The 16,249-nt window shown below is 42.0% G+C and overlaps 1 protein-coding gene across 1 annotated transcript in view; it reads right to left on the bottom strand.

Moving 5' to 3' along the window:
* Positions 1 to 276: 276 nt before the first annotated feature.
* LOC138667694 (mannose-binding protein-like) overlaps positions 277 to 16,249 on the bottom strand; it is a 182,032-nt gene continuing 166,059 nt past the window's right edge. Inside the window, exons 4-5 of the mRNA XM_069755811.1 lie at positions 11,409 to 11,492; positions 277 to 1,499 (exon numbers count right to left, since the gene is read on the bottom strand). Coding sequence (XP_069611912.1) covers positions 1,114 to 1,499; positions 11,409 to 11,492 — 470 coding nt within the window. The 3' untranslated portion in view covers positions 277 to 1,113. The remainder of the gene's footprint in view (positions 1,500 to 11,408; positions 11,493 to 16,249) is intronic.

Raw genomic sequence — 16,249 nt, 5'->3', positions numbered from 1 at the left:
CTACATCTATCCATAGGTATATCTATCCATACATATATCTATAGATAGATATATGAATAGATAGATCTATGTATCTATAGATCTATCTATCTCATTCCTTCTATCATCTATCTACTATCTATATCATTCTTTCTTTCTATTTCATTCCTTCTATCTATCTATCTATCTATCTATCTATCTATCTATCTATCTATCTGTGTGTAGTGATGTGTGGGTTGGACAAATGTAAAAGAGGAGGTTGGACAAGAAATTACATCACAAATCATTTTTTTTGTTCAATAATAGATGTTTATTTAGCTTTCAAAAACACATACACAAACGCATAAAAAAAAGCATCAAATCCGCACAAAAAATGCATCAAAAACACACCAAAAATGCACCGGCATTTTCTGCCAAGATATGCGGATTTAGTGCGGAAAAATCCGCAGGCAAATCCGCAACGTGTGCACATACCCTTGCTGATCATTCTGTGTGCATCATCATACAGGCTATTTAATGACTGCCAATTGGCAACCATGTAACCAATTAGAGATCGTTTGATGGTGCAGGTTAGCTAGTGTAAGGTCATCCTGACAAGGAGTCTGCAAGAAAGTTTGCAAGTTCAACCTACCAAGTTTGTATTAAGATTTAATGAAAAGATAAAAAAGCTTCTTTATTATAGCACAGGTGCAACAATTCAAATATTTCAAAAAGCTCCTACTATATAGATAGTATTATAAGACAAAACAATGTTCTAATATCACAGTGTATACTACACTATTGGAATTGTATGTAAGATACTTTATATGAAAATACTGTGTATGGTGCAGAATTACCGTGTTACACTAATCAGGGTATACCACACAGTAGAGATACCACAGTATGGCACTACGATGTATGCAATTGAAGGATTCACATCAGAAAAGCACCTTCTATTATCACTATTCATCAAAAAGAATTCCAGCTTTGAGTGTCACAGATTTGACTGCTTACAATGCTCTTTACAAATCGCAAAATATTAATTGCATGAAAAAAATTAGATATTATGTCATCAGCATAGCTTGTATGTAATGTTTTTATGTATTGCTCTGACAATAAATGTTTAATGTTCAACAATATACTGTTTGAATAACATTATTGGAATTCACATATGACTAGTCGAAGTAAATTGCAAGGAATGTCATTCCATTTCCCATTGTCTTGAATCTCTACACAGTCTTCATTGTCCTTGCTATTATTTGGCTCTCCTAGGTTCCAGCTGGTAAATAAGATCTTCTCACCTGATAAGTATCTAAATATACCTTCCACTTGTAAGTCTGATATGCCCAAAAAAGCCTTGGCCAATTCCCCCTTGGTGTGGAGTATTTCTTGAGTGGCACTATTTTCTGCTGCATTTCTTGGGGTTGCCAGTACACCGCCAGCTTCTTTGCACATCTTCTGAGCATTTTCAAAATTTTCTTCTAAGCCATTGGTCACAAATACTTTGTCACCAGACTGTTTACCTCCATGGAAAAGAAGAACTGAAATAGGTTAAAAAAATATTATTTTATATTCCCAAATACAAAAAAAATAATGCTTTTTAATATTTTTAATAAAAGATTTAATCAAAGAAAGAAAAAGACATCCTGAAGAAAATTAGCAAAATTGATAAGAAGGGGAATGCATCTAAGTCATATTTATAAAACATTCCCACCGTATTTCTTGCTTATAATTTTTTTTAATAGGTTGAGATTCCAAATGAAGGTAATGAAGAAATATAAATGAAACACGGTCAGCTTTGTCCATAATCAATTATTTATTTATGTTACTTGCTTATACAGCACCATTAACATCCACAGTGCTTTACAGACGTCATCATCACTGTCCTCATAGGAGGTCAAAATCTATATTCCCTATCTCTGGAGGATGGGAGGACATCAAAGGAAAACATGGAAGAAACCCATGCAAACCCATGGAGAACATATAAACTCATAGCATTGTCGGTAAGTAAACACAGTGCCAGAAATACCTCATGGAAAAGAGTTTTTTTTTTTTAAATAAAATAAACTTTTTCCTAATTTTAGCACAACTGGTGTGATGAATAACAAAAAGGGAATAGGACACAATGTTTTAAATGATGTCAATGAATGTAATTAGATCCAGTTGGAAAAAACACATTAGGGTAATCCTATTCTTCAACAGTGATGATAATAAGATTATTGTAATGCGTTTCAATGCCATAAGGTACCGTCACATTTAACGATGCTGCAGCGATATAGACAGCGATATAGATCGCTGCAGCGTCGCTGTTTAGATCGCTAGGAGACGTCAAACACGGCAACAGCAGGACGATGCAGGAGCGATCCAGTGACGTACTTATCGTTCTTGCTGGTCGTTGCTCCATGAAAAAACATTGCAGGCATCGTTGCTTTTGCTGTCAAACAGGAGGAATCACGCCGACCTGACGACCAAATAAAGTTCTGGACTTTCAGCGATGACCAGCGATGTCACAGCGGGATCCTGATCGCTGCTGCGTGTCAAACACAACGAGATCGCTATCCAGGACGCTGCAACGTCACGGATCGCTGTCGTTCTTGTTGGAAAGTGGTTCAGTGTGAAGGTACCTATACTGGCATGTTTACTGATATTTAGCTACTGAAGAATACACAAACACACAGTATATACACTCACACTGTATTCAAACACACGTAAACAAACACAATGTGTGTGCATATAGATAAATAAATGTTCACACAGTATAATATATACTATACAGTATATATATACTACCGTTCAAAAGTTTAGGGTCACCCAGACAATTTTGTGTTTTCCATTAAAACTCATACTTTTATTAATCAAATGAGTTGCAAAATGAATTGAAAATCTAGTCCAGACTTTGACAAGGCTCGAAAAAAAGATATTTATTTGAAATAATAATTTTCTCCTTCAAACTTTGCTTTCGTCAAAGAATGCTCCCTGTGCAGCAAATACAGCATTGCAGACCTTTGGCATTCTAGCAGTTAATTTGCTGAGGTAATCTGGAGAAATTTCACCCCATGCTTCCAGAAGCCCCTCCCACAAGTTGGTTTTGCTTGATGGGCACTTTTTGCGTACCATACGGTCAAGCTGCTCCCAAAACTGCTCAATGGGGTTGAGATCTGGTGACTGCGCTGGCCACTCCATTACAGATAGAATACCCGCTGCCTGCTTCTTCCTAAATAGTTCTAGCATAATTTGGAGGTGTGCTTTGGGTCATTGTCCTGGTATAGGATAAAATTGGCCCCATTAAGCACTGTCCACAGGGTATGGCATGGTGTTGCAAAATGGAGTGATAGCAGCAGCAAATTAGAGCTCGTAGTCACCACGAGAAAAGGCACCTCTAAAAAAGGCTCAAGTTGCCTGCCATGCAGGTAGTGTCAACCTAAAGGAACAGATTGACAAAGGACCTTGTGTGACGCCTCAGGGAGCAAGGGACTGAGAATACAGCGCAGTAAGGAAGGCTTCCAACCCCACCTGGCTAGGGGGATTCCGAATAGCTTACAGGTTGCCCAGATTCCAAAGATCACCTGTAAACTGTACATGAACTTCATCAGTAAAAGGTAAAGAGGCTGCAACCTTGTGTCCTCCAATTCTTTCCTGCACTTCACCATCTATCATCCTTTCCCACTACACCAGAAGCCCATTAGGATCCCTGGGGATTAAGCTCTACCTGTGGGGAGCTATACCATCTAAGCTGCAATACCATCATCCCCAGTAGACCCCTTTAAGTAGCGTCGGCCACACCTGGCCGAATACCACAGGTGGCGTCACAAACATTACTACATTAGACTTTATTTCCATTTTCATAATCCCTGTTTACTGGATGCCCAGGGCCATGGACCAGGTCACTGCTACTGTGACCACCCCTTTAAGAAGAGAACTAGCCCGGTACCGAGTACCCCACGGTCATAGCGGGTGCACATGAACAGGATGGACCGACCTGAAAAATCGAGTCCTGTGCGCCATGAACGTTGCTGAATTTTTTGATTGCTCCCATTAATACACCACGTGGCGAGTGATGAACGCAGAACATGTCCTGTCATGGGTGGAGCCCGAGGACAGGAGCGAAAGCTGGAGCCGCCCACTAAAGAGACTTTAATGTGAAAATAACATGTCCATCAGGAGGACGGATCTGCCTCCAGAGATGGTTGACGGAAAAGCAGAGCGAGGACCTCCCACAGAAAAGAGAGAAAGGAGCTCGAGAAATCATGGCCGCAGCAAGGCTACACGCTACCCGGTGAATGTTATGGCAAGCAGCAGTGAGGAGACACAGCAGCAGGTGGAAGGAGACGTTGACTTACCAGACAGACAGGATAAAGCCCCGGACCAGATGACAGCATTGGATCCAGAGCTTCTCAAATGGAGGAGCTGGCATGACAATTCCTACTGTCGCAGATGGTGGCGGTGGCTGTGTGGAAAGCAGCACTGCTGAAGAGGATGGCGGCGCCTATGAATGACCTGAAGCCAGTGCCCTCATCCCCAGCGGAGCCAGAGGAGGAGACCGTCACTGGGAAAGCAGGTATGCACAATGCCACGATAGCGGAGGAGACCCTGATGGGACCTTTAAGACCCACGCTGACCCTAACGCCCAGCCAGGTAGTGAAGGAAGTAACCTGGGACCACATGGCAGACCTGGGGGGTGCCCTAAAAGAACCTATGGTACCCAAAACATTGTCCCTGCGGGCATGCAGGAAAGAGGAGGCAATTCACTGGAGACACCCAGAGACTGATTTAATGGGGTTCCCGGAGGAGGCCCAAGCAGGAGTGCAGAGCTCAGTAGGAGACCATTGAGCAACGTAATATGCAGGTAAAAGCCCAGACCATAGGCGTAGCTAGGGTTTTAGGTTAGGGGGGGGCCCTAACCAGGTACCCCTGACTACAGCTACGTGGTGCACCTTAACTGTGAGCATAGGGGAACATCAGCAGATGACCTCACTCTGACTGAAAAAACATCTTTAGACAAAAATGAACACTGATATTACTGTATGGAGACCATATAGTGATAGATACTAGTCCAGCAGACCATATAAGAGATGACTGGACAGTTTTAGATGGTGACTTACAGCTGATGGTCTTTCTTATGGAATCGTTCACTTTTCCTGTCTTTTCCATTTGGGCCAGAACAACATGAGAACTTCTCCAGCCAGAACTTGTCTGCAGAGAATGCAACAAAGACACATCATACGTCTCACATTTCCAGCACCGTCCATATCTATTCCAAAACTGCACATACTCCTCATTATGCTGATACCCCAATACTGAGCCGCTGCTGCCGTATGTGTCCCTATTACTGCACCTGCTGTGTGGTACAATAATGGTGCCGCCCTACATAATAATGCCACCATTGAGTCCTTTACATAGTAATAATCACTCCTTTATGCTCTCTAGATAATTAAATTCACCCCTAGAAAACATTAATGCCCTGTGCTAGTGCCCTCTACATTTTGTCCCTAAAAAGTAATAATACCACATATGAAATTTTGATGGTATCAGTACTCTGAGTGCCTCTATAACAATAATGTTTAAGTGCCCACATAACATTTAATAGTGTCCCCTAAGTAGCCTCCATGTACAGCTTAACTATACACAGTATGTTGGGCCCACAGCTTCCTATACACAGTATAATGCCCCACAGCTCCACTATACACAATATGAAGATTCCACAGCTCCCCTATACACAGTATGATGTCCCCACTGCTCCCCTATACACAGTATGATGTCACCACTGCTCCCCTATACACAGTATGATGAGCCCACAGCTCCCCTCTACACAGTATGATGAGCCCACAGCTTCGCTATACATAGTATAATGCCCCCACAGCTCCCCTATACACAAGATGATGATCCCACAGCTTCCATATACACAATATGATGATCCCACAGCTCCCCTATACACAATATGATGATCCCACAGCTCCCCTATACACAGTATGATGTCCCCACTGCTCCCCTATACACAGTATGATGTTACCACTGCTCCCCTATACACAGTATGATGTCACCACTGCTCCCCTATGTACAGTATGATGAGCCCACAGCTCCCCTATACACAGTATGATGAGCCCACAGCTTCCCTATACACAGTATAATGCCCCCACAGCTCCCTTATGCACAATATGATGATCCCACAGCTTCCCTATACACAATATGATGATCCCACAGCTTCCCTATGCACAGTATAATGCCCCCACTGCTCCCCTATACACAGTATGATGTCACCACTGCTCCCCTATACACAGTATGATGAGCCCACAGCTCCCCTCTACACAGCATAATGAGCCCACAGCTCCTCTATACACAATATGAGCCCACAGCTCCCCTACACACAGTTTTATGCCAACAGAGCTCTACTATAGAAAGTATACAGTATGATGGCCCCCACAATTCCCCTGTACACAGTACCATGGGCTAATCACTCCCTTATACACAATATAATGCACCCACAGCTCCCCTATACACAGTATGGTATGCTCACAGCTCCCTTATACACAGTATGAAGGGCCCACAGATCCCATACATACAGTATGATGTCCATAAGAGTCCCCCTATACATAAAATGTCCCCATTGGTCCCCCAAAACACAGTATAATAGTTAATAGTGTTCTAACACTGTGTGTCGCCTACACAGAGAGTCACACTGCCAGGAGGAAATTAACTTTTTCCTCACTGCAGCCTCTGGGGCGGCACGGTACAGTTTCAGTCACAGCAGCTGTAACTGCGCCTCTTAAGGTATGTGCACACGTTGTGGATTCCATTGCGGACTTTTCCGAGTGAATTCTGCAAAATCTGCAGGTAAAACGTCCTACGTTTTACCTGCGGATTCCCCGCGGATTTACTGCGGATTATGTGCAGTTTTTGTGCAGATTTCGACTGCGTTTTTACACCTGTAAATTCCTATTAAGGAACAGGTGTAAAACGCTGCGGAATCCACACAAAGAATTGACATGCGGAAAATTCATCGCAGCGTTTCCATGCGGTATTTTTTGCAGCATGTGCACTGCGGATTTGGCTTTCCATAGGTTTACATGGTACTGTACACTGCATGGAAAACTGCTGCAGATCCGCAGCCAATTCCGCAACGTGTGCACATAGCCTTACTGCGACTGACAGCCGGCTCAGCAGCCTCTACCACTCAGCAGATGCGCACTGATGCCCCTATAGCAATAAAGCTTCTAAAGTGCCCACTTGACATTTAATAATGTCCCCTGAGTCCCCTATGTACAGTAACAGTGGCCCCAGCATCGCTGATGTCATGTGACCACTCTATCGGCTTCTCACAATCCTCTTCTATTCAAAGAAACCAACCCTTTCTCGTTGACACAAGCACATAGGAAACATGTGGTCACATGAAAGCCTGATGACGCCAGTGATATTGGGGGCTCATGACAGCAGGCGCTCCATGTCATGATTTGGCACTCTGATTATTATTAAATTATTAAAGAACCACTCTAGCAGGGCTTTCTTTTCCACTGCTGGAGTGGTGCCCTGGGCATATACTCATCCTCCGCCGTATTCACTGCTTTTTGGCACCGCTCCAGTCCCGCGGCTCCATCTTGTGAGCACAGCTTCTGATTGGCCAGAACTTAGAAGCTGCATCACAAGCGCTCAATGTAAGTCTATGAGGGCCAGGAAGAGGTGAGAACGAGGCCGGAAAGAGGCTCTTATAGACTCACATTGATTAGTGACGTACGTACCGCTCCTTGAAACACTGGAGCAGCGGACAGGTCACAAACTGCATAAGATCGACCTAAGCGGTGCAGTGGCAAAAACAGATGAAAATGCCGGAAGGTGAATATCAGACAGTTGGTCTTGGATTGAGGCTATGTGCCCACGTTGCAGATTCGTGTGTGGATTTTTCCATGCACATTTTGAAAAATCCGCAGGTAAAACGCACTGTGGTGTGTGGTGGGTTCATGTGCTCACCACACATCTAGATAAGTTCCTTAGGGGGTCTACTTTCCAAAATGGTGCCACTTGTGGGGGGTTTCAATGTTTAGGCACATCAGTGGCTCTCCAAACGCAACATGGCGTCCCATCTCAATTCCTGTCAATTTTGCATTGAAAAGTCAAACGGCGCTCCTTCCCTTCCGAGCTCTCCCATGCGTCCAAACAGTGGTTTACCCCCACATATGGGGTATAAGCGTACTCAGGACAAATTATACAACAACTTTTTGGTTCCAATTTCTTCTCTTACCATTGGGAAAATAAAAAATTGGGGGCGAAAAGATAATTTTTGTGAAAAAAAAAATGATTTTTTATTTTTACGGTTCTGCATTATAAACTTCTGTGAAGCACTTGGTGGGTCAAAGTGCTCACCACACCTCTAGATAAGTTCCTTAGGGGTCTACTTTCCAAAATGGTGTCACTTGTGGGGGGTTTCAATGTTTAGGCACATCAGTGGCTCTCCAAACGCAACATGGCGTCCCATCTCAATTCCAGTCAATTTTGCATTGAAAAGTCAAATGGCGCTCCTTCACTTCCAAGCTCTGTCATGCGCCCAAACAGTGGTTTACCTCCACTTATGGGATATCGGCGTACTCAGGACAAATTGTACAACAAGGTTTGCGGTCCATTTTCTCCTGTAACCCTTGGTAAAATAAAACAAATTGGAGCTGAAGTAAATTTTTTGTGAAAAAAAGTTAAATGTTAATTTTTATTTAAACATTCCAAAAATTCCTGTGAAACACCTGAAGAGTTAATAAACTTCTTGAATATGGTTCTGAGCACCATGAGGGGTGCAGTTTTTAGAATGGTGTCACACTTGGGTATTTACTATCATATAGACCCCTCAAAATGACTTCAAATGAGATGTGGTCCCTAAAATAAAATGGTGTTGTAAAAATGAGAAAAATGAGTCAACTTTTAACCCTTATAACTCCCTAAAAAAAAAATTTTTGGTTCCAAAATTGTGCTGATGTAAAGTAGACATGTGGGAAATGTTACTTATTAAGTATTTTGTGTGACATATCTCTGTGATTTAATTGCATAAAAATTCAAAGTTGTAAAATTGCAAAATTTTCAAAATTTTCGTCATATTTCCGTTTTTTTCACAAATAAACGCAGGTAATATCAAAGAAATTTTACCACTATCATGAAGTACAATATGTTACGAGAAAACAATGTCAGAAACACCGGGATCCGTTGAAGCGTTCCAGAGTTATAACCTCATAAAGGGACAGTGGTCAGAATTGTAAAAATTGGCCCGATCCATAACGTGCAAACCACCCTTGGGGGTAAAGGGGTTAATCTGGATAAGGGATGGGGATTTATTCGGGAATCTGGAGTACCTACAGAGCTGTTTCTGAACCGCAGGGATGTGGAGTCTCATTTTTTAAAGGAACAACCATAGCGTAACTTGTACCCTGGAGACCAAGTGACATTTAAAAAGGTGAAAGGGGATGATATGCCCTTAATGTTAAGATATGCACTGGAAAACATGTTGCTACACCTGGAGCAGCCAAAAACGCAGCGCAATCACAGGCAGCACAGACTGCAGTTGCTGGACAATCGGAAAGCTGTGGACACCAGGAGTGTCAAACAAGCAAATAATGTCAGTTGTTTGATAGTGAACAGTTAATTACCTGGTTAAGGATGTTGATTCTTGTTTATTAAGAGGTTAAAGGACAAAAAGGTGATGGACGGTGAATTACCAGAAAACTTTACCGTAAACAGTTAGCAGAGAAAGTGCTCCCACCTGTAACCTGTACCTGAACTTCATCAGTAAAAGGTAAAGAGACTGCAACCTTGTGTCCTCCAATTCTTTCCTGCACTTCACCATCTATCATGTTTTCCAACTACACCGGGGGCCCTGGGGACTAAGCTCTACCTGTGGAGAGATATACCATCTAAGCTGTAATGCCATCATCCCCAGTGGACCCCTTTAAGCAGCATTGGTCACCCACGGCCAAATACCACAGGTGGCTTCATGAACATTACTACATTAGACTTTATTCTCATTTTCATTAACCCCCTTTTACTGGACTCCCAGGGCCACAGACCGGGTCATTGCTACCGTAACCACCCTTTTAAGAACAGAACTGGCCCGGAACAGAGTACACCACTGTCCAAGCGGGCGCTCCTGATTTCTTCACCCCAAGTATCATTTTAATCAGTGTGACAACACCAACATGACAGTGCCTTTAATTTATATAGCAAAATCCTGCTTAGTTCACTTTAACAAAAGTTAACTCATTAGGTACCAAATACTTTGATTTGTTACTGAAATTTCTGAGATTGAAAATGTATTACTTCTGAGTAAAAATATTTTTTAGTGATAAGTGTGGCACCCCAGCAGTTCAGATACCACAGGGGTATTGCCTTCCTCTTGGGGAGGGTGATACCATGTCTGGAAGCAAGGAGAGTCCCTTTGTCAGGTAATCTGTAAATTCAACACATTCTGACTCCAGGCCAGAAAGGGGAGTTCTGAACTCGGATTTAGGGGAATTTCCCTATATACATTCTGGTCAGGATGAGGAGATAGTCTGGTGTAGACAAGGAACAGTGAAGGAGCACAGGATAACTACAGAGCTGGAGGGGAGCTGTGACTGGGCTCCTTCCAGGCAGAGGCGCAGAAACCAGGCACCGGGAGCCTGAGGCTGTGTGGAACTACAAGTCCCACAGCAGGTTCGGAGGGTAGGAAGCTGAAAGTGACTAGCTCACACTACACCTGAGGCACAGCAACATCCAGAGCCCAGAGTCACCGTGTATAGAAATCCCAATTGAACAGCACGCATTGCCTGCCATGCAGGGACTGTCCCAGGACAGAGAGTAAACGAGGACCTTGTTATGAAGCCACAGGCAGCAAGGGACTGGTAACCATCGCATAGTGGAAGGCTCACAAACTGACCAGGCAAAGGGATTCCCACTTGTTTTCAGGCTGACTGGACTCCATCGACACCTGTTGTTGGTACCCTGGACTGAGGCTGTCTACAACAGTAAAATAGGTAAAGAAACTGCAACCCCATGTCCTCCGTTTATTACTGGCACTACACCATCCCTGCCCAGCAAACCGGGAGCACTTTGGGAAGCGATACCATCTTGCTGCCTTACCATCACCCACAGAAGACCCCTTTATGCAACATCGGTCACCCCTGACCGAGTACCACAGGTGGTGTCACAAACTATTATTGCTTTACAACTCCCTTTAAAAACTATCCCTTTTACTTGGGCACCTAGGGCCACGGACTGGGTCGCTGCTACCGTGACCACCCCTTTAGCGACAACTGGACCCGGTACCGAGTACCCCTAGGCCCTGGCGGGCAACCCATAAGCACATAGCTTGCTGCAATCAATAGTCAGTTCAATGGAGCACATGCAGAACTTTCTGCAATAAAAATGACGTATCTAAATATACCATTAAAACAAACTAAAGACATACGAAGAATGTCAGAAAAATCTCAATGTATAATTACTTTTTTTATATTTTGAAAGACTTGCTTGAAATGTCTCGAGTTGTCTTTGAAATGCATTTAATTGTTCCTTGACGACTTCAACCTCTGAGAAAAACAATACAAAAAATATAATGTATTTATTAATTTTTTTAATCTAAATCTCATTTGCAAACCTTAAGGGACTTAGCAGGTAACAAATAAAGAATTGTCCCTAATATTTGCCCGTGTTTTTTTAAAGGAGATTGTCAACCTAGGATCAAATTCATTTAAATAAAAAATAAAGCATCTTTAAAACATTTTGTAATAAAAAAATTTAGCACCAGTGATGACAGCATTTAATCTTATTTATGCCAGACATCTATTTTCAGTAGGTCAAGAACCATAGAGTGTTGTCATATGAGCCTTAACGTTGACTCTGTATCAGCTCATACAGTTGTTGTGTTTCTATCTTTGGAGGACAGGGACCCTGGGTCATTGAACAAACAAGGTTTGCTAATATGCTGATTGATCATTGTGTGGGTCCATGTGGCTTGTTGACCTGTAGAGCAATGGAGGACGAACTGTAGGATTAATTAAGTACTCAAACAATGAGAGTTAAGGTACCGTTACACTTAACGACTTATCAATGATCATGACTAGGGTAGAGCGAAACGGGTCGTTCATTTTCAAAAGTCGCCGACTTTTGGCAAAGTCGGGTTTCATGAAACCCGATCCGACCCCTGTGCGGGGTCGGCCACGCGGTACGCGACTTTCGCGCCAAAGTCGAGTTTCAATGACGCGAAAAGCGCCATTTCTCAGCCAATGAAGGTAAACGCAGAGTGTGGGCAGCGTGATGACATAGGTCCTGGTCCCCACCATCTTAGAGAAGGGCATTGCAGTGATTGGCTTGCTGTCTGCGGCGTCACAGGGGCTATAAAGGGGCGTTCCCGCCGACCGCCATCTTACTGCTGCTGATCTGAGCTTAGGGAGAGGTTGCTCTCGCTTCGTCAGAAGCAGGGATAGCGTTAGGCAGGGTCCATTAACCACCAAACCGCTTGTGCTGTAGCGATTTCCACTGCCCAACACCACCTTCGGTGTGCAGGGACAGTGGAAGCTACTTTTTTTTTTTTTTTTCCCCTCAGCGCTGTAGCTCATTGGGCTGCCCTAGAAGGCTCCCTGATAGCTGCATTGCTGTGTGTACGCCGCTGTGCAAACCAACTGCTTTTTTCAAAGCACAAATCCTCTTGTTCCTTCCTTTCTGCACAGCTTTCTTTTTTGTTTGTCCACACTTTTTATTTAATTTGTGCATCAGTCCACTCCTTATTGCTGCCTGCCATACCTGGCTGAGATTACTGCAGGGAGATAGTAATTGTTGGACACTCCCTGTTTTTTTTTTTTTTTTTTGTGGGAGATTAAGATTGACATTTCTGCTAGAGTGCCATCCCTGTGTGTGCCATCTCTCACTCAGTGGGCCATAGAAAGCCTATTTATTTTTTTGCTTGATTTGGGTTATAAAATCTACCTGAAAAAATCACTACATCAATCAGTGGGAGAAAAATATTGGCCTCAGGGCTTGTGTGCCACTCTTGACTCCTGTGTGTGCCATCTCTCAGTCAGTGGGCCATAGAAAGCCTATTTATTTTTTTGCTTGATTTGGGTTCTAAAATCTACCTGAAAAAATCACTACATCAATCAGTGGGAGAAAAATATTGGCCTCAGGGCTTGTGTGCCACTCCTGACTCCTGTGTGCATCATCACTCACTCAGTGGGCCATAGAAAGCCTATTTTTTTTTTTTGCTTTATTTGGGTTCTAAATTCTACCTGAAAAAATCAATAAATCAATCAGAGGGAGATTAATATTGGCCTTTGGGCTTGTGTGCCAGTCCTAAGCGTGCCATCTCTCTCTCTCAGATAGTGGGCCATAGAAAGCCTATTTATTATTTTTTTTATTGGGTTTATAAATTTTCCCTGGAACAAAAAAAAAAAGTGGGAGATTAATATTGGCCTCTGGGCTTGTGTGCCAGTCCTGAGTGTGCAATCTCTCTCACAAATAGTGGGCCATAGAAAGCCTATTTATTTATTTTTTTTTTGTTTTATAAATTCTCCCTGAAAAAAAAAAGGGAGATTAATATTGGCCTTTGGGCTTGTGTGCCAGTCCTAAGCGTGCCATCTCTCTCTCTCAGATAGTGGGCCATAGAAAGCCTATTTATTATTTTTTTTATTGGGTTTATAAAATTTTCCCTGAAAAAAAATAAAAAGTGGGAGATTAATATTGGCCTCTGGGCTTGTGTGCCAGTCCTGAGCGTGCCATCTCTCTCACAAATAGTGGGCCATAGAAAGCCTATTTATGTTTTTGGTTGATTTGGGTTCCAAAATCTACCTGAAAAAATCACTACATCAATCATTGGGAGAATAATATTGGCCTCTGGGCTTGTGTGCCACTCCTGACTCCTGTGTGCGTCATCTCTCACTCCGTGGGCCATAGAAAGCCTATTTTTTCTTTTATTTTTTTTCTAAATTCTCCCTGAAAAAATCATTTCATTTCATTTGGTTTCTAAATTCTTCCTGAAAGAATCATTTTATTCTATTATTTTTTTTTCCTAAAGTCTCCCTGAAAAAAAAAAAAAAATCAAATCAGTGGGAGATTAATATTGCCCTTTCTGCTTGTGTGCCAGTCTTGACTCCTGAGTGTGCCATCTCTCTCTTTCACTCCAATTGTGGGCCATAGAAAGCCTATTATTTTTTTAGCTTGATTTGGGTTCCAAAATCTACCTGAAAAAATCACTACATCAATCAGTGGGAGATAAATATTGGCCTCTGGGCTTGTGTGCCACTCCTGACTCCTGTGTGCGTCATCTCTCACTCAGTGGGCCATAGAAAGCCTTTTTTTGTTTTATTTGTTTTCTAAATTCTCCCTGAAAAAATCATTTTATTTTATTTGGTTTCTAAATTCTTCCTGAAAAAATCATTTTATTCTATTATTTTTTTTTCCTAAAGTCTCCCTGAAAAAAAAAAAAAAAATCAAATCAGTGGGAGATTAATATTGCCCTTTCTGCTTGTGTGCCAGTCTTGACTCCTGGGTGTGCCATCTCTCTCTCTCTCTCTCCAATTGTGGGCCATAGAAAGCCTATTATTTTTTTAGCTTGATTTGGGTTCCAAAATCTACCTGAAAAAATCACTACATCAATCAGTGGGAGATAAATATTGACCTCTGGGCTTGTGTGCCACTCCTGACTCCTGTGTGCGTCATCTCTCACTCAGTGGGCCATAGAAAGCCTTTTTTTGTTTTATTTGTTTTCTAAATTCTCCCTGAAAAAATCATTTTATTTTATTTGGTTTCTAAATTCTTCCTGAAAAAATCATTTTATTCTATTATTTTTTTTCCTAAAATCTCCCTGAAAAAAAAAAAAATCAAATCAGTGGGAGATTAATATTGCCCTTTCTGCTTGTGTGCCAGTCTTGACTCCTGGGTGTGCCATCTCTCTCTCTCTCTCCAATTGTGGGCCATAGAAAGCCTATTATTTTTTTAGCTTGATTCGGGTTCCAAAATCTACCTGAAAAAATCACTACATCAATCAGTGGGAGATAAATATTGGCCTCTGGGCTTGTGTGCCACTCTTGACTCCTGTGTGCGTCATCTCTCACTCAGTGGGCCATAGAAAGCCTTTTTTTGTTTTATTTGTTTTCTAAATTCTCCCAGAAAAAATCATTTTATTTTATTTGGTTTCTAAATTCTTCCTGAAAAAATCATTTTATTCTATTTTTTTTTTTTTCCTAAAGTCTCCCTGAAAAAAAAAAGGGAGATTAATATTGGCCTTTGGGCTTGTGTGCCAGTCCTAAGCGTGCCATCTCTCTCTCTCAGATAGTGGGCCATAGAAAGCCTATTTATTATTTTTTTTATTGGGTTTACAAATTTTCCCTGGAACAAAAAAAAAAAAGTGGGAGATTAATATTGGCCTCTGGGCTTGTGTGCCAGTCCTGAGCGTGCCATCTCTCTCACAAATAGTGGGCCATAGAAAGCCTATTTATTTATTTTTTTTTGGTTTTATAAAATTCTCCCTGAAAAAAAAAGGGAGATTAATATTGGCCTTTGGGCTTGTGTGCCAGTCCTAAGCGTGCCATCTCTCTCTCTCAGATAGTGGGCCATAGAAAGCCTATTTATTATTTTTTTTATTGGGTTTATAAATTTTCCCTGAAAAAAAATAAAAAGTGGGAGATTAATATTGGCCTCTGGGCTTGTGTGCCAGTCCTGAGCGTGCCATCTCTCTCACAAATAGTGGGCCATAGAAAGCCTATTTATGTTTTTGGTTGATTTGGGTTCCAAAATCTACCTGAAAAAATCACTACATCAATCATTGGGAGAATAATATTGGCCTCTGGGCTTGTGTGCCACTCCTGACTCCTGTGTGCGTCATCTCTCACTCCGTGGGCCATAGAAAGCCTATTTTTTCTTTTATTTGTTTTCTAAATTCTCCCTGAAAAAATCATTTCATTTCATTTGGTTTCTAAATTCTTCCTGAAAGAATCATTTTATTCTATTATTTTTTTTTCCTAAAGTCTCCCTGAAAAAAAAAAAAAAATCAAATCAGTGGGAGATTAATATTGCCCTTTCTGCTTGTGTGCCAGTCTTGACTCCTGGGTGTGCCATCTCTCTCTTTCACTCCAATTGTGGGCCATAGAAAGCCTATTATTTTTTTAGCTTGATTTGGGTTCCAAAATCTACCTGAAAAAATCACTACATCAATCAGTGGGAGATAAATATTGGCCTCTGGGCTTGTGTGCCACTCCTGACTCCTGTGTGCGTCATCTCTCACTCAGTGGGCCATAGAAAGCCTTTTTTTGTTTTATTTGTTTTCTAAATTCTCCCTGAAAAAATCATTTTA

Source organism: Ranitomeya imitator, chromosome 2, assembly GCF_032444005.1.
Source record: "Ranitomeya imitator isolate aRanImi1 chromosome 2, aRanImi1.pri, whole genome shotgun sequence".
NCBI classification, from domain to species: domain Eukaryota; kingdom Metazoa; phylum Chordata; class Amphibia; order Anura; family Dendrobatidae; genus Ranitomeya; species Ranitomeya imitator.
The sequence above is the reverse complement of the archived record's forward strand: the minus strand, read 5'-3'. Positions and strand labels throughout refer to the sequence as shown.